This window comes from Thunnus albacares, chromosome 3 (assembly GCF_914725855.1).
Source record: "Thunnus albacares chromosome 3, fThuAlb1.1, whole genome shotgun sequence".
Lineage (NCBI taxonomy): Eukaryota > Metazoa > Chordata > Actinopteri > Scombriformes > Scombridae > Thunnus > Thunnus albacares.
Genome location: NC_058108.1, coordinates 9,595,156 through 9,614,941, shown reverse-complemented (window position 1 = coordinate 9,614,941; position 19,786 = coordinate 9,595,156). Strand labels below are relative to the sequence as shown.

The window sequence follows — 19,786 nt, the reverse complement described above, 5'->3', positions numbered from 1 at the left end:
CAAATTGTCAGAGATTAATGTCCTCCCTGTCAGAGGCTGATAGTGTGAGAAGGAAATTTAAGTGTTAGGACGTGTAGTGCCAATAAAGGTGGGAAGTGACAATGCTTGTATACTCTAAAAAAGACATGATGGAGATAAATGTCACCTAAACTTGAGGTCAGATGGAAAAAAGACAGAGAGAGAAGAAGTGAGGAAAATGACAAAGATACAGAGAAAAGAAAGACAGGGATTTTAAGAGCAAGCTGTGGAAGAGTGTTTGTGTATGTGTGTGTGTGTGTGTGTGTGTGTACGCGCACGTGCCTGTCAGAGCTGGCCGGGCCACCCCACCCTGTTTAATGTCACTCTGACGTCAAAGCCATGTGTGCAGGCCCTTAATGCAGACAGGATGGAGCAAGTATTTATTTAACTTTGGTTCTCCCCTCCGAGAGAACGGGGCCCTCCATAAACACCGGCTTCAGAGCAGTTTCGCGTCAGCCAGCTCTGAGATCATTGCGCAGGATCTCAGGGCAGGTCTGCGCATGCGCGGCAGGGACGAGATTCAAAAGTTGCAACATGCCGAGATAGACTGATGTCGACGAATGAGAAATCCTGCACATTCCTTTCCTTAAAAGATTTACAGACAGCAGCGGGGTCATCCTGGCCGCACGGCAGCCCAAGACGTGTAACATCTAACCAACAACATCTCAGACTGGCCGCCCGTGCCTCCCATCAACGCCCCTCTCTCCCCCCCCCCCCATTTCCCCACCATGTTTCCTGTCGCTTTCTACTGTCAACTATCCAACAAACGGAAAACACCACAAAAGATGCCGTTAAAAAAAAAAAACTGCCTGACAGCTTTGGCCACAGATGAATGGATGACCCAACATCACACTCAGCTAGTTTAAAACAACTTTCCGTTACCAAAGTCCTCTTCTTCCTTGTTGATAAGAGCCAACAGTCTGTCATGTCTTAAAGGAGAGAGTGCCAAGTGGCTTCAATGCAAAACATCTGATGGAGCCTTCATGTCTTATTACTATGCAACAAATTTCATTTTCTATCATTTTTATCTAATTAGCTGCACTACTTACAGTAGGTATGGACACACTTAATAGTAGTATTATTTAACTTCTGTCTGAAGTGTATTTTGGTGCGTTTCCTCCATTTTTCAAGTCTGACTGGTTATACGTATTTAAGAAATGGGAGTATGGGAAAGAGATAAAAATACACTAAGAGAGAGAAGGAAAGAGAGGGAGTACACCGACAGTACTTCCATGCTGCTTTTGTTTGTGTGTTTCTGTCTGTCTGGAGTGAACTATGAGTGCATTGGCGACTACATTCATGGGTCTCCTGCGTCTCCGTCTGTACTGTCCTCCTCCCTTGTGATCGGTTGGGGTTTTCACATGCTTTCAACGCTCTTGGAGGCCAACTTCAGTGCGACACCTTCCCAAAAAACGCTCCTCTCCCTGTCCTCCCTTTCCTCTCGCTTTCATCTCAAGTAGGAGATGGAGCCAGACTGGAAGTCACACAGTAGACTGTAGCAGTATCATCTCGACCCAGATGCTTTATGTCTGAATTCCTGCAACTTTCACATTTATTTTTAATGTCAGCTCAAATTGAGTTCATAACTTGTTTCACATCCAAAAGTCGATGTGGAAAAAAGAAAACCGACCTTACAGACCTGAAATTAGATCTAGATATATTTATCGGCAGGCCTATATATTGCTAATATTAGCTCATCAGATATATCGTATCAGTGTATATGTCAGCAGATAAGTAACAAGAAATTGCAGTACAGAAATCCAAAATACGTGGTTGTGGTATTATATTACATTACTGTGCATAGTTTGCCCATTACCGGGAACTAGTAAGTTTATTTTATAATTGAAAAATGTTCCACTTAGTGCAAAAGAGCGTCAAAAACATTAAGGGATCCTTATTAAAATGTTTCTTCATTAACTGTAACAATAAGCCAATTAGTCGATCAAATGAAAATTAATCAGCAAATAATTTGATAAACAATTAATTGTTTTAAGCACAAATACCAAAAGTTCCTAAGTGTGAAGATTTGCTGCTTTTCTTGGTCATACAAGATAGTAAATTGAATATTTTTAACTTTTGGACTGTTAATTGGACAAAAGAAGACATTTTTCACACTTTTTTGATGTTTTATAGACCAAATTATAATCGATTAATCAAGAAAATAATTGACAGATCAAAGGAAAATTCAAGTTTATTTGAACCTAATGTTATTTCCCACAAATGTGGCAGTTGTGACTCTATGTGTCCTGCTAACTTTGCTCTCTGCAGTTCCGTTATTGAGATTCTGGAGATGCAGATAGAGATTCAGGCAAACAAGGCCTCATGTATACCGACCGTCAGGGCAACCTCCATCAGCCTCCTACTGCTTTAGAAATACACATGATTTTTACATGAATTGCTTCAAAAGTTTGTTTGAGAGTCGGAACAAAGGTAAACACAGGAACTGGCTGCCTGTAGCAGCATTACGTCTAAATGCATAGAGAACTACATCTGGGGCAGTTTGCATGTCAGTTTGTTTACGTCTGACGCTGTGGATAGCTCAGCATCTGCTCCTGCCATGGACGTATAATAAGAGCTTGATAGGGCGCTGCTGCTCCACCTTGCAGCCAATTTTTCCCAGTGGCCACTTGCAGTATTGCAGCGAAAAAAAAACCCTGAGGCCTAAAAAGCATTTTCCCCATAGACCTCCATTGTAAAAGAGACGTCTGTAAAACTGTTGATAGGACACCTCGAACTGCAAACACGACTCTTTCTATTATGAACTTTTAATCCATGGAGGTTTTATATTTGTAAAATTTTCCTCAAGCCGATTTTAAAATCGGGTGGGGCCAGCAGGGGAAACACTACTGCGCATATTCAGTGGGAACAACGTGGAAGCAAACCCAGAAGCTGAAACTTTTTTTGGTGTATGCACCAGCCGTGTAATTCCTATAGGACTGAATGGGCGCCATTTTTAGTCCGGTATCCAGCTCTTATAATACATATTTCTTAGTTGATGAAATAAATCATCTGCAAATTTCCAAATTGGAAACGGATAAAAAAAAAAAGGATAAAATGACCAGATCCACAATGTGCAGTTATCATGAATTACTGCTGGATGATAGAGACTAACATACTGTAATTCTTCACACCGTTATGTGTTGTAATCGCATTTTCCTTACCATGTGGATCTGAACATTTGATCCAGCTGACCACATTCTTTTCTTCCAGTTGATTCTGTAGAGGTCAAAAAACCTCCAGAACGACAATGTTGATAAACGCTGTAAATCCATTTGTAGTAGTTACACAGCTGGGAGATCTTATCTGTAGACATGTCTAGATTTTCCGAGTCTGATAGCAATAAGTCCCACTCTCCAGAAGAAGTTTTCTTCTTCACTCATCAGGAGAGGAGAGCTGTGACTGCAGAACAACAGTTTCTCTGAGGTAACCGTTACTGTACGCCGGTGGTGGCTGGGGACTCAAAAAATTGGGGAGGACCAGAGGAAAACCAACATGGAATCTTACAACAAACCGCATCAAACTATATCATTGTCCCACCTGATGAAATCGGAGGGGTGGGGGGCAATTTTATATGCTTGAGTGGTGAAAAGGCTGCTTCTTTAAAGACATTTAGCATATACATATTGTCTCTAAACAAAGAAGTGCTCATTTTAGCCATGGAGTGGTTCAAATGTGTCATTTTACCAACAAAGTGAAATTCAAATTTACAGTATTGTTCTATTGTGACAACAAATTTATGTTCTCATCAAAAACAGACAACATATCACATGATTTACACGTGTTTCCTATGTATTTTCTTAGTATACAGAAATATATAAAATAGAACAAAGCTTATAATGTGATACAGATTCAGATCAGTGCTGAATACAAGAAAGATTGAACACTAAAAACATTCACAGATTTAAAAGTGTAGGTTCACATCAGAAAGTATTAATGCATGTATCAAATACATGACTTACACACCCTTATCTATGTGGACGACATACAAAATATAGTCTACAAAGCTGACATGTTAGCACTAGGGGTGTTAACATGAACACAAAACTCACGGTTCGGATCGTATCATGGATTTGAGTCACGGATCAGATCATTATAAGGATCAGCAAAAAAAAAAGGGGGGGGGGACAAATAAAACTTTGATTTCCATTAATATTGTAACACACTTACATCAAGAAACAGCAAGGAACTTTTGCCCATGGTCTTAAATGAAAACAACATTAAAGATGTCCAATGTTTAAATAAAACAAAATAAAATATATAAAATATTCAGTGCTCAGTTATTGCAATGTGAGGCATGAAACCTTCCTCTTTTAAACAGTGAATGAAACAGCCTCTGTCCACGTCATCAAAACTTGATGATAACAAACATTCACCGCTAACGTCAGTTAGCAGCTAGATGCTAATTAGCTGCTCAGCTGCAGCACATTAAACAGCAGGTAAACATAACTCAAATGTCACTTCGGAACCGTTAGATGCTGGTTTGATCTTTGCTCTTCAAAATCCCTGTTAGACTCTGTCTGCCCATGACTTATACTTACAGCTTTTTGTTTACTTTGTCTTAACTGAGACATTAAATTTTGCAATTAATCCGCAGTTCATATGCCAGCCGAACCGTGGGGGGCAATCCATACGGATCAACTACAATCCATTACACCACTAGTTAATGCTTGTTATTCTAGTTACTTTAAGCTTATTACTCAATATATGGCTCAGCTTAAAAACGAACTAAAGAAACTGTCAGAAGCAAGCAGCAAGACCTCCTGCTCACTAGTCATACAACATCAACAGGTGACTGAACAAGCACTCAATTAAAAAGACAGCTCACTGTAACTTCAACAAGCAAACTACCCACAACACATTATATGATCTCTGCTGCATTCTTGTTAAGGAGATAAAAAAAAACACAAAAAAGCCACACAGAGACATTTAACCATCAGAGATGAAATTAGCGACCAAAGAGACAGAGAGAGAGAAGCTGTATCTGACTCACGTTATCTGACGTCTTCTTCTTTCTATCATGGAGATGAAGTATTCATGTCATAATGTCCATTTGTAGCTGTTGGTCATCTTGTATGTTAGTTAACAGAACTTTATGGCTGCTGCTTAACCAGTCTTATATCATTAGCAACAACAACAAACAAGCTAACTCTCCTGGTTGTTTCATTTTTCCCATTAGCTTAACAACAGTCCTTAAAAGTCCTTCCATGGATGTATAAAGAGTCCTTCAGGCTGCTACAACAAGCCAGCTGTTGCATTGGCTAACGCAAGGAGCTATCTACTGCTGCTACTCTGCCTTACAGCGGAGAGAATTGAAGATGAAATCTGGAAACTATCATTGGACCAACTCGATGTCAATATTGCATTCTGGTTGTTGATTGGTAAGGGAGGACGTCCTCCCTTGGAGCGTCATTTTACATGTCATGGCCAATCACAGATTAGCATGAAAAAAAATGAAATACATTAAGTCCAATGTGAGAGATCCCGCCCTGCGGAGGACAGCAGGCACCCGTCCTCCACTGTCCCCCCACTCCATCCCCCCACCACCACTTCACACACTGCTCTTTCTCCTCCCTCCCTGCAGGTGTCGCTGTTGAAGCATTTTAAACAGAATATCTGTAATGGATTTTTTCCAAAGAGGAGGAAAAATACTTTATAAATAATACTGAGATTTGTAATGGTTTATTTCAACCAAATATTCTCTTTTATATTTTGTTCTCCCTTTTGCCTCTCAAAAAATAGAGGAGGATCAACCTCCTCTGCCTCTATGGACCAGCCTCCACTGCTGTACGCTGACTTTCCTGACGATCCTGTTGCCTTTCTGCCTCAATTCTTCGTTTTCCAGTTGTTTTATCTCTGTGTTCTCTCTGTTTACTCTGTTATCTGTTTACTCTGGCTCAAATAAATACGATTAGCCGTTCAAATTGATATGACTCACGATCATCCTCACAGTCCACTGGATAATTCGTCATTGCATTCCCTTACAGTCTAACCACAGATGAATGTGGGTGGTTTGGTTAGCTGGCAAACTGCCCCGGATATAGTTCCCTGTGCAGTTAGCCAAAATGCTGCTACAGGCAGCTAGTTCCTGTGTTTACTTTCATTCAGACTCAGAAATTTTTTTTTGAAGTGATTTATTTAAAAGTCATGTTTATTTCAAAAGCTGTAGGAGGCTGACGGAGGTTGACCCTATAACTGTAAGTATACGCAAGGCCTCGTTCGCCTGAATCTCGATCGGAATCTCAATATCAGAGCTGCAGAGTTAGCAGGAGACATAGGCTGCATTCAAAACCACCTACTACACTGACAATACATACTGATTTGGCCAAAATGTAACATGTAGTCTGCAGTATGCCAAAAACACCCAGATGTCGTACTCATTCAGAAAGAAGCCGGTCATCTCGACCGTTGCCATTAGCTGTGCTATTGTTTACTTCCACTTTCCAAACCCAGTGTTACACCATATTTGGTTACACATCGGATTCTGTGACCTGCCCTAATATTCCTAATCAAACCTTAACCATCTCACTCCTCATGCCTAAACCTAACCAACACTGCAGGTCACAGAATCTGATGCATCACCAAATACTGTATATCACAGAACTGGCTAAGCGTACTGCAAATTTAATCAATTTAACAGTTTCACACTGCATACTACTATGAAACGTAGTATGCAGTACGTAGTACATACTGCACATGTAGTACATCCTATATATAGTATGTAGTACATACTGCATACATCAATAGTATGTAGTAGGTGGCTCCAAATACAGCCATAGAGTCACAGCTGCCACATTTATGGGGAATACATCAGGTTCAAATAAACCAGAATTTTCCTTTAACTGATAATGAAGATAATCATTAGCTGCAGCCCTGTTCTTTATGTTATGTGTTTATTAAAGAAAAAAATGTTTAACTCTCAAATATCAATATCAGTATCAGCCTAAAAAAATCCAGTGTCTGTCAGTCTCCAAGTAAAGCGGATTTATATCAAAAACAAGTTATAAAAAAGGCAGCAAGCCTTTAAAGAAAAACTGTAGATATAGTAGGAGGTATTTCATTTGAATTCTTTGTATTTGGGTAAATCCCAGATAAACCCAAAGAGATAAGATTGTTTTACTAACTGTTCTTTATAATTACTATACAGTTAGAGAAAAGTGTTATAATAAGGCATGTACAGTATGGATACCATAAAATGATTATTTGTGCACATATTCAGTGAATAAAAGCCCTTCCAAGAAAATCAAAGAAATAGCAGTGATGAAAAAACAACAACACTTGGATGGTGAAACAGCATCACTGGCAACTTCCTCAACTGTGATTCCCAGCTTTTTTCAGATGTTACTGTGAACACATAGCAGTGTGGCGCTGCTGTCTTCACAACCCTTCTTTATTTTGCATCGCCATATGGGAGAAGCCGCTCACCCATCTGATGAACACATGTCACATGCTGACACTCAGAATAACAGCCACAAGGCCAGAAAATCCAGCTCGTCTGTGACAGTGACAGACCGACCACGGCAGCGAGCAGCCAGTATTTACATCTTCACACAATATGCTTCAGGCAGTTGGGCTGCACTTACACAGAGTGACTTTTAATGAGTGCACGACGGTTTGTTTCCCTGAACCCCAACATAACAAGCGGCAGAGCATGCAAAGATCAGGCTCAACGTGCCCTTAAAAAGAGAAGAGTGAAAGAATACAGAGGAGTAAAAATGAGGTATGTTCACTGTGCTAAAAAGTCCAAACAAGCTCTTAGGTAACTCTGCTACATTTTGGCACAAACAGCAATTTTTCCAACTTTCAAAACACTGATAACGCTGTTTACCAAGATATTTTTGGCTAACGTTAAGTGTACCCTGAATATTTGGTACCAGCCCATGCCTTGTCGGGTCTGCCTCCACACCCTGCAGCAGCTGCATAGGTGGAGGTTCAGATTGGACGGCAGCGGTGCTCTCCCAAAAACATGACTTAAATGGTAGGAAATGAGAGAGGGTCACGCATAGTTTAGGCCCATTGTAATATGAGCATGCACACGCACATAGGCACAATGGAGCTTGGCCATGATAAATGAATGGCCTGTTGCTTTCCCAGTCGCTCTCCCGTACAGCGTGTGATTGGCCGGAGTAGCCCCTGATATGGAAAACATTAGCTGCGAGTATCTGTGCTGCCTATTCAAAGCAAAGGCCCGGTGTTTGCATAAGGTAATCCGTCTGTATACTCGCACTGAAAGACACACATCAGCTGAGCAAGAGAGGAAAAGAGAGACATGTGAAAATCAGGCAGCACTGCTCCCCTCTAATCCTCACCTCTCTCACATGTCCCTTCCCTTTTCCTCCTCTCTATGACTTCTGGCTCCCCTCCCCCATATAAACAGCTCTCCCCCATATAAACAGCTCTCCTCTCTTGTTATGCCTTCGTTAATTCTTTATGGCCAGACTTGTCTTTCTCTCCATATGGCCCTGGGAGAAGGCGTATGTCACGTGCAAAAATGTGAAAAACATTACAACATCGGAGTAAATTCCAGGACACGACAATAAAGGAGCAGGCTGGGCGAAGGGGTGGGGGGGGGGGGGTTAAGCCTCACACGAGGTAGGACATGCAGTTTTTCACATGAGGAGAAAAGACATACACGCACACACACAGCGCACCACAAAAACATGCGCTCTCACTCATTCCAGCAGCATGCTGTGGTGTTTTGCAAGACCTTTCCTTCCTCTGCCCCATCTCCGTGTTTGAGATATTCCATTAAATCTAACTGAGAAGTGCTTGAAAACTGACTCTTGTTTTTACAGTGTCTTGAGGGAGAACGGGGGGGGGGGGGGGGGGGACAGTGAGACTACACTTGAGCAAGACATGCAGAGTTGGAGTGTGTAAGGGGACAAACTGGGAGGTTAATCATCTATATGTTATCTACAGCTGTCTCTCAGATGAAGGGCCCACTGGTTAATTTCATGGCCATGCTGAAAGAACAGGAACATATAACAGCACTGAGCCCTTGAATGTGGAACACATAGTACATATTATTCCTTGAATATTATCTTTGATAATACAACACCTTCAACTCATATTTAAAGGCAGGACTGACATCAAATTTAACCAAGGGCAGTGCATACCACTGATGCCAAAACTGAGATTGTAGGGATGTTTTAAAAAAGCAAATTAATAAAGTATGAGGGACTTTTTAAGTCTGACCCTGACTGACCCCTAAAAGCTATTTTTTTTAGAAACAAATTCTTCATTTGAACCATGAGAACTTGTAAATATAGTCAGCCCGGCTGTACACATTTTTTAAAGCAGGCTGACAGCTGGCTTCTCATAGGAAGAATGCCCATTTTATATTTACTAAGGCGGCTGGAACAATGTCTCTATGATGTTCACAAAGTGCTTCAGAAAGTGCTTCTTCATGCTTACTCAGCTTGCCAAGAAATTGTGCTAATGAACGTTCCGGTAGCCACCCAACTAACCGTTGCTGCTGCTGCTGCTGTGCAGCGGAGCTATGTGCGCAACACACTGCGTTTCGTTCTCCACACCGCCCATTTGTGGGTGTAATAACTGTAAAATGAGTCCCACATCAAGGGACAGTCACAAAGCAATGTGTTTTATGAGCCTCAGCTGGAGGAAACACCCCAGAGTGATGACAACAAGTGTTAGCTTGGCTATGACCACAAAACTAATAAAGCTACGTTGGCTAACGTCACAGGAAAACCCTCACAAATGGTCTGAGAGGACCTGCTGGCCTGCAATTTGAAGGGTAGTGGAGAGGGGGCAGAGAGCAGAGAGGTTAGTGACACCAGACAACAGAGGCACATCCACTTACATGTGTAATGTTCTTGTGCAACAAAAAAGGAAGCTTCCAACATGTAAGGTGGAAATGAGTTACATAAGCAGGATTAAATTGTCTTCTGTTTGTCAGAGGAATGTGAGCACTGGACTGTCCACATTCCTTCCGTTTTATGAAGACAGCAGGAATAACGAAAGAAACACCGCAGAAAACGATCGAGTGAGATCTGATTCCAGGCACAGAGGTGTTAGGGGTAAAAGGCCCTTTATGTTGAGTCACTGCTTACATTTGAATATGAAAATATGTGTGGAAATGTAGTAAAATGAAGTATGTGATAAACATGCTCATGTTCCTGGTGTACATAAATTTGTATTAAAGGGTGATAACAATCAGCTGCAACATTCAACCCTGTTCTTCTCTGCCCTTTGGACAATTTCATTGCTTCTTATTAGCACAAACATATTTCTCTTCCAAAGCTTGAATCTGACCAAAGTCACTGACAGCTCACCACTTTATTCCAAGGAATAGTTGGCCATTCTTATTAACTCAAAATTGAAATTTAGATTTCACCTTACTGCACTCGTGGCAAAGGTATACTATTGCATAGTGCACATTTTTTATTCACAAATGTATAAAACTTTATATCACATCAATATATTACCACTGTAGCTACATTCAAGCTCAATTGCTGATTTTTTTAAGCTAAGGAAACATAAGCAGTCTTCAGGCTTTGGTATCAGAACCTCCAATTTGCCATTTCAAACTTTGAGCAGAGTTCAGTCTCTTAAATAACAATAAATCTCAATAGACCAGAATGCACTACAGCCACTACCACCTTGTGTTTTGACTCAGAGGTGCAACTCTGTCATGCTCAGACCATGCCATCACCACTGGTCTCTACACCTACGATATTTATAACTCACAGCTGAATGCAACAAGTAAACAGCAGCTCTCAGAAGAGATTCTGGGTAATGTAGTCAGTCACACACTGAAATAAGAACAGAGGCAATAAACCCCAGATTCACAGCTTTTGCTAACATTTTTTTCAGTCGTTTCAATTAGAGCTTTTTACCCAGATGTCCAAGAGCTGTCTAAAAAAAACCCCACAAAAGAACAACTCCCACATTCATCTTGCCTTCGTTCAACATCTTCACTCAAAACAAACCAACACACAACACAGAGAGCACTAATACAAATGCTTGTAATTTATGACATGATCATACAGTTAAGACATAGTGACACTCAAATGTTAAAAGTTGGAAACTGTATATTCAAGCTCCAACAATTAGACGATTGACAGAAAATTAATCGGCAGCTGTTAAACATCGGATGGTTCAGCTTCTCAAACAGGAGAACTGACGGCTTTTTCTTGTGTTACTTTATACTCAAATATTTAGGGGTTTTAGACAGCTGCTTAGACAAAACAAGACAATGATGATGTCATCTTGGCCTCTAGAAATGTTCCTCCCTGACATTCAGAGGCGTTTTACAGTGTTGCCTGATGTTTTATAGACTAAACGATTAAATCGCAAAACATTATATGTACATTGATCCATAAAGAACATAATTGTTAGTTGCAGCTCTATTATATATGTTAACCTTTATAAATAGAGCATTGATGTAAATATAAATATTTTGATAGTGATTATTGGTCTTACTATCGAATCCTATCAGTTGATCACAAAATGACGTAATGTGCAGACTTCTTACATATAATAATGTAAGAACATACAGAGGTAGTTTCATTGAAACAGTTTACAACAGCAATATTTTTTAATAGAGCCCAACCATTATCATTGGCCGATATTGACCATTCACAGATATATCGGTATCGGCGTATATGTTGTTCTATTACATATAATTTTTTTTTTTTTTTATTTATAGTAATTTATAATTATTAAATTCAGTTTCAGTGCACTGATGTCATTTTATACAATTAAGTTTATTGTTAAACTGTAAAATATAAATATAAAAAATAAGTGTTTATGTGATAACCATGTTTGAGGGATCACTGCAAAAAATTTTAAATCCCTAATATCGACATCAGCCCCAAAAATCCAGTATCACTTGGGCCCTAATTTTTAATGTTTACAGCATCACAGTTGAGATTAGAGTTAGCATTCGTTGACTTTTCCATGTATACAAGAGGAAAATATGTCTCATATAAAGCGGCTTTTCAACACAGCAGCTTGATTCCAAATTGAGATACAACAACCATACTGTTCATCTAAAAAGATTCCTATTTCATATAAACTATATTTTATTGCAAAATTATAATAAAAAAGGAACCCTCCAATTTGGTTATTAGAGCCCTGACAAATAAATGTAATGGAGGCAGGATATTTTACAGCTGAAGAGTGAGCATAATTTTTCTCAGCAGACTTCACACCACCATCTGCTCCGCTATGATAGGGTGCTCTGCCAACTCAGGTGCTGCAAAGTACTGTAAACAGTGGAGTCTGTGGGACAAACTATGATAACACTGTTTCTAAATTATCTTGAGTGCTTTTAACTACATTATGTACTGCAGGTTTTCTGTGAACATAAGCCAAATATGTGCACCAAGTCCCGCCTGTGATAAACCAATATTAGCCGATTACACCAGCCCTCCAATATATATATCAGTCAGATTCTACAATTTATAGGTAAATAATGAATATGGGTACTACTTAACTGTGTGAAAAAGGGTTTGGACTGTCAATACAATTACTGATGTTGTAATATATGACACCATTGGGAATCAAACTGCTTTGCTGAAAATAACTCTCTTGGCTTTGCTATTACATCCACATAAACTGTGGACTGCATCTATGCCAAAAGCTCTCCTCTTGGTATTCTTGCAAATGCCATTCCCAAAATTTTCTAATATATTCTCAGGGGAGCCATAGCAAGAGTTTTCTCTGGAAGTAGAAGACTTTCGCCTCATGCAACCGTCACCTAATGCAGCCAGAACATCCCTTAACACTGTAAATGTGGCTTTTTTCCTTTCTACATTTCGTACCACACGTATGTGTGAAATTCACTGAAGCAGGGGTGGGGAGTGGCGTTAGTGTCATCTCTACAACACAAACCACTTCCCTTGACGTGTCATTTCAACTGTAGCAGACTAGGCACACCCTGTCATAACACTTCTCGCTCCGGCCACCCAGTTTCACATGCACAGGTGTGAAAAAGTTGGTCAAAAAGTCAACATTTTGAGCATCTTGTTGCCAGACACAAAGGTTTTCTAAGTACCAACAGATGTGTTAATTCTGGGATGGAGAATATCAAACGCTGGTAAAAGAAAACCTATGATTTTGTGCGCACCAACACGAAGTAGCCAGCCCTACACTGAGAATTTGTCATTTCCTCTCTGCGCAGTGACATCAGATAGATTGAGAACAACTGATTTAATGTCTTGCTCAAGGACACATCAACAGGGCAAACTTGCTGACTCAGGAGCTTGGACCCAGCTCCTGCAGTTGAAAAAAACCACCTCCATGTACAACTCTGGTGTATGTAGAAGCTTGGATGCCATGTTGCATGAAGGTGACCTAAGAGAGAGATAGGCAACTGACTTCTGATTCACAGGAGCGGTTTTTCTGCATGGGTTTTGGTGTTTGTGGTGGGGATTGCTCCACAGCTCGTGACACTGCCATTGTTGACAACTGTGAGCTGTCAAGTGACATACCCCAAACACTCTGACAGCTGCAAACACCCACCTCTGGAAAGACCAATTAAAATCAAATTAGTCTCCTGTGCACCTTAAAGAGATAAATTGGGAGCCATTAGCTGTTTTAATCAGTGCGTTAATTAACAGTGAATGGTATAGCAGGGGGAAATATTTCAAAAACAACACTGCTGACTGTACACTCAACACATTTGACATGGTGGTTGAAGTCTCCATTTTACAACAACTAAATCTGAAATCATCACTAAGACCGCAACTACTCATTGTTGTCTTTACTGATTAATCTATTTATTATATTTTCAATGAACTCATTACTTGTACACGACCTTCACACCACTTCCGCTCTTCCATTCTTATTTTTAGTTAGTAAATGACTCAAATCATTGCTAAATTATCATAATCAATTTTCTGTCATATCACTAACTGGTGAATCCCAATGTTTCAGAATTAATCTTAATATTGAAATAGAGAATATTATGGTGAACCAGGATCACATATTTAGCCTTCCACTCTCTGCATGTTTATGGACTCACATTTATCACTGAGGGCCTTTTGGAGTCTGTGGCGACAAAGGACTAAATCCTGACAGGTATTCAGCCTGTAGATCTGATCAGTGTACAACAACCTCCCGGGCTAACACTCATGACAACGTCTAACACCATTTAACAGGTTAACAGGTAAAGGAAAGCCTGATGCCTCGTAAGGAGCAGCGGCTGCTATGAAATGGATTCACTGCTGCTGTGTATAATCCATTTCACAGCAGTGTTGGCGTTTAGTCTTGAACTGAAACGTAGTCTGAATATAATGCAAACCATAAGCAGGGAAGGCCTCTGCGTGCGCACACTGAACCGCGACCCCCCGAGCCATGTACGCACTGTGAGCGACTCGCTGTCGAATAAAATGGATCAACTTGCACAATATCCTCTGAGGCCACGCAGAGGCAACAGACCCGTCTGCTGGTGTCCAATCCGATTGGAAGAGAAACAAACGAGTGGAAATCGAGCAGTAATAACAGCTTTTCTCCCTCCTCTGGCTGCTGAAACAGTGTTGCACACCCACCCTGCGCCCACTCACTGGCTACAAAGTAGCCTCTCTGCTCTGCCATCTCCTGGAAACAGATGGATACTCGCCTCTTCTCCACCTCCAGGTGAGCTGCTGCGGGATCACCGGCCCACTGAACAGCGTGCACACCCGGGGCTGTAGCGCCTGGGCCGCCGGGGAACACGGTGGGCCTTCTTCCAGTCTCCCACTGCACCCAAAAACCTCCACTCTTAACATTATTCCTTCACCTCAGCAGCTCCCAGTCAACAGCCAAACGGCATTGCAGTGGCATATTTTTGCGTCAAATAATACCACACATTCACTTCAGCTTACTAATTAGGTTTTAAACACACCGAAACCTACAATGACAGGTAAGAAGAAGCTGTACCGAGACACAGAGCCCCACTGCGTAGCTATATGTTGCTCCACACTCAATACCATGTAACATGAATACCATTAAATATCCGTTATGTCATCGTAATTTGTAAATATCCATAAAAAACCCCACTGGTGCTTGTGTGAAAAAATTTGCTCGACAGCCTCTAATGCAACGCTGCCATCTAACCGCGATGCTGCAAACACTCCCTGCGTTGTTCACCCCCAGCCAGCTGGGCCTTATGTTAACCTGCCCGGTAAATATGTGTGTTGTTGGTGTCCAAACAGCTGATTTCAACGGAATATGTTTGGAGTTTGCCCGGAGACAAAGCGCTGCGCAGGGATGGAAGACAGAGAAAGCATAAATCCCAGGGCGGACAAGCCGAGGAGCTCAGGCTCGTCCATGGCCATGTCGCTGAGGTGGGAGAAAAAAATACACTCAATTTCTTCTTTTTTGCCGTTCAGCTGTGCTTACCTTCTCTTGCCTTCAGGAGAACCGTGTTGGCCACGATATTTTCAATCTCCATTGTCAGAATGTGAGTCCCGAGCAGTCGCGATACATTTCACTCAGCGGAAAAAAGACGGTTTTTCTGATCAAACGTGCCGACGACGGTGAGGCTGCTGCACGCGCACTGTGCGAACGCGGCACTGGCGCATAGTAAGTCTTTAATAGTAGTCGTCGTTTCTCTCCATTGCAAGATGTTTTATGAAACCCTACCTACGGAGCTGTATGATTACGACGGGGCTTGTTAGCATTCACAGCCTGCCTCCCTTCCCTCTCTGCCTGCCTTCCTTCCTGCTTCGGCTCCCTCCTCCTCCTCCTCCTTTTCCTCCTCCTCCTCCTCGCCCCTCCTCTGCACAACGAACCAGCGAGAGTAGGAGGGATCAATTTACAACCAGTGCAACCACACACACACATGCATTCATACATGCATGCATGCAATCTCCAAGGCTCCTGAAATTATGGATGGTTATACCATTTATTGTGTGGCAGTTTTGGATTAAAAGCTGCTTGTGTGTGTGTGTGTGTGTGTGTGTGTGTGTGTGTGTGTGTGTGTGTGTGTGTGTGTGTGTGTGTGTGTGTGGTTTTCTACAAGCTCCCCTCAAGCATACTATTCTCCACAACCACACATACTACAAGAGCCTACTGGAAACATCTAGAAAAGAGAGATGTTTCCTTCATGTAATCAACCTCAAATGTCTTTTTTTTTTTTTAACCAAACATGAATAAACATACAAAAATTTAAACTTTTCCTCCCCATCATTTCCTGGCGTATAGCTGTTTCATGTGCTGCCAGCTCATGTATTGTCAGGAAACATGAATGCCATCAGCCACAGAGGCCTGTTACAGACCTCTTTGTGTGAACAATGTGTGTGACGGTTTTAAGTTGTTGCATTATGCCGGGTCATACAGCCTGGAGAAAAGAGATAACACACTCGTTTTCTCCTCCTCACCACCGCACTGTAGTCCAGCATCCCTCTGGGCTTTCTAATCTGACTCTTTGATCTACTGAACAGACAATGCCTCGAGTAAAGCCGCGTGTCTGCAAAAAGAGAGAGAGGCCAGGCGATGGTGATGTGGATTGGTGAAACTTTACATGTGAAATTTGTTTCTGAAACAGTTGAAGGATTCATGAATGAGATAAATTGAGAATGAAAACAGTCATTGACCAATAAAAAGCAGTTTCACCATGGATTGTGCCATTACAGTCATGAAAGAATTACAGGGAGGCCTGAAGGTATCTGTGAACCAGAGAATTGAGGAACTCAAAGGTCAAAGGTCACTGACTTTTATCCTCAGGTTTTTTAACACCGCATGTGTCAAGTTACTGGATCAATAATGTGTCCTCACTGATTTGTGTTTTGTTGTTTGACATCTGCTTTTCAAACAAGTAGGAATGAGGAAAGTGTGACACATGAAATCAATAATTGCTCCCACACTGTTTCCCAGAGAAACAGCATACCAGTTTGCAGACGTATAGCACCAAAACATCCACTAACATGATTAATTACCTTTAAATCCAAAATCCATGAATATGTGATTATTTTTCATTTCTGGACATAAGATCAGTCTCGGCCTCAAGTTTCCACATTACACTTGTGCAACTTTCATACTGGACCACAATTAGCTCCAACCTAAGTTGTGATGTCACAAAATCAACTTGCACACACAGATAACATTTAAGGTTGAGCTCAGAGGAAGTTTCCCCCTTCAGCAGATGAGAGTGAGCTACATACAATCTTGTCAGATGGTGTTTGTAATAAGGTTAAACCAATGTTACTGTACCAATAAAACTATTTTTTATGATAGCAATATGTAGGATTACATAAGAAACATGCAAAATCACATAAAGAATAATCACATTAATGGTTGTTGCAATGAACCAGGTTCCATTTCAGCAGACAAAACTCTTAAAATGCGCAAAACTAATTGTGTTAGTTTCAAATGACATTTTGATTAAAACCATTAATATGGATGACAACATTCTGTAAAACAAAAACATGATATGATTATATTGACAGAATATGATACCACTGATAACCAATATAAGCTAATTACTGCCCAGCCCAATTGATTACAGAGTAAAACAAAAGACATGTCTGCTTTTAGAGTTGTTTTTTTGAATGGTAGAATGCAAAACTATCTGATTATAGGGATAAAAAAACAGACAAATTTGTTCTTTAAGGACACTTTAGTATGATGTACAATGAGAACTGGGAGTTTGTACTTGTGTGCTCCAGTTGAGGGACGGTCACATTACTCTACTCTACAACCTGTTGTATCATCAAGACAGGAAACGAACCACAGTTGTAGTTATAAGACCGAGACGCAGACGACTGAACCGCCAGAGAAACACAACACACGTTTTCTCTTGTAATACTTGGATGTGGTCCAATGCACAAGTCATATATGCAAAAGAAAAACAAACAAGCCAAGCAGCCATCAACCTGCCAGCCAAGTCATGACTTATGCGGTTTAATTTTACACCTCAGATGTAAATTTACATGTGTATCACTTACAGATGCTATTTTATACTTGCTCTGATTACTTCAGATTTAATACCAAAAGGCTTTACTTATAGGTGTGATACATAGAAGTTTTGAAAGGTCAACCATAATCTAATAACATCTAAATATCTAAAAGATCCAGGATATAGATAGTGTCTTTCCTGGTTTAGTGCAAGTGGTAAAGTACGTGAATTACCAACTGTCTCTTTTAGTAACATTAATTTTTAACTTTGAACTGTCTTGTAAAAGTATGTCATTATCTCATTTTGGCATAAAAGTCTCGTCATAAAACATAACTTCCAATTCATGCAGGTAGAGCTGTAGGTTTTAGTGCCAAAGGTTCTTGGCTGAGAGCTCTTGGGCAATAAAGAACAGAAGTGCCTGCTGACTGCTATCACCTGAGATGATCAGTAGTTTTTGTTGCCTTTTAGTGTCAAACTCTGCACAGAATTCTGCACTATGAAGCTCAAACATCCAAGTGAAGCAACCAGAGGCAAAACATATATTTGAGTGGACAAAAAAAGAACTAATGTGTTGCCTCAATTTATTCTTAATTTCTACCGAAAGTATTTTCTTTACTAGAGGCACAAGATATGGATGTAACAGACAAGTAGGTAATCTCACTATAACTCCTTAATCAGATCACATCAGTGGGAATTCCCAAAGAAGGAGTCAGTCTGTATATCAGAGTGATTGTAATTATTTCATCGATGTCCGTAGCCCATCAGTACATGGTTTATTTGTTGTCAATGTGAGGTTGCATGTCTGAAACACCAGCAGTCAGACAAGAAATACTGTGGTATCACAGATGGTCCATATAGATTCAATGCTGCCACCTAGTGGTGATAATGCAAAAATACAAAAAGGACACTACATACAGTATTCATACAGAATGCTGTTTTGGACAAATGTATTCTTACATATGAAGTGTATAAAGATATTAATATAGATGGATGAATAATATATTCTAGCAGCTAAATGTATCTTGTGGGGCCCTGACCCTTTTAGTTCTTCGGTCAATCATGTATTATACAACTATAATTCATCTACACCGATAAAAATGGCCAAATTCTCTATACAACTATGTACTTTTGAGAAATACTTAATCTGATTCTGATTGTTATCAACAGTAATGCTAGTGTTCACTATTTTTCTAGACATGTACTGTAAAAAGATTACAGATAAGAACAGATTAAATAAAATGGACCTGAACAATCGTTATAAGGACACTGTGTCATGAGAGCAGCTGGTTAATAAGATAATGTTCATGATGATTAAGATATAACTCAACAACCAATTTAACTCAAAATCCTCCTGCACTCCATTTGTAAATACTGAGTGTGACCTCTCTGTTGTCATGTAGCCTACAGTTAAGGCACTAGATGGTGCTGCTGACAAAAAAAGTGTCAAACTAACCAGAACTTCACAACAACCTCCAGGAAACCTCCACCTATGGTTTCAGGTGTGGGTGCTGGAATTTCTACAAAATAACACAGTAAACACTTAGTTACCCCTCATATACATATTATTCATATTCACTTCTATTTCTGAATGTACAGGGGATGTTACTCTCATTGGTCTTATGTCCTTTTAGGTTGTGGGAACACATACTCTCACAGTGATTTAACAAAATCTGGGGAAAAAAATGTTTGATTTTATAATGAGGGGTTTTATTTACGACACTTTGTTTCTCAGATAAATGGCAAAAGCATGATGAATTATTTAGAAACTTAAAAAAAGAGAAATCCCAGATGATAGTGTCAAAGACCTTGGGGGGAAAAGTGATCTTGGACAGATGAGTCTCAAGGTTGATTCACAGAAAGAGTCCCACTAAAGATGAAAACAAGTGACCCAAAATATTAAACATGAGGTAATCATTTCTGGAGCTTCTC

At 40.4% G+C, this 19,786-nt stretch overlaps 1 protein-coding gene across 2 annotated transcripts in view; it reads right to left on the bottom strand.

Moving 5' to 3' along the window:
• Positions 1-15,706, bottom strand: part of grk4 (G protein-coupled receptor kinase 4) — a 52,260-nt gene extending 36,554 nt beyond the window's left edge. For both annotated transcript variants that reach the window (XM_044346292.1, XM_044346291.1), the window contains exon 1: positions 15,361-15,706. In XM_044346292.1, the coding sequence (XP_044202227.1) occupies positions 15,361-15,412 (52 nt within the window). In that variant the 5' untranslated portion in view covers positions 15,413-15,706. The remainder of the gene's footprint in view (positions 1-15,360) is intronic.
• Between the last annotated feature and the right edge of the window lie 4,080 nt (positions 15,707-19,786).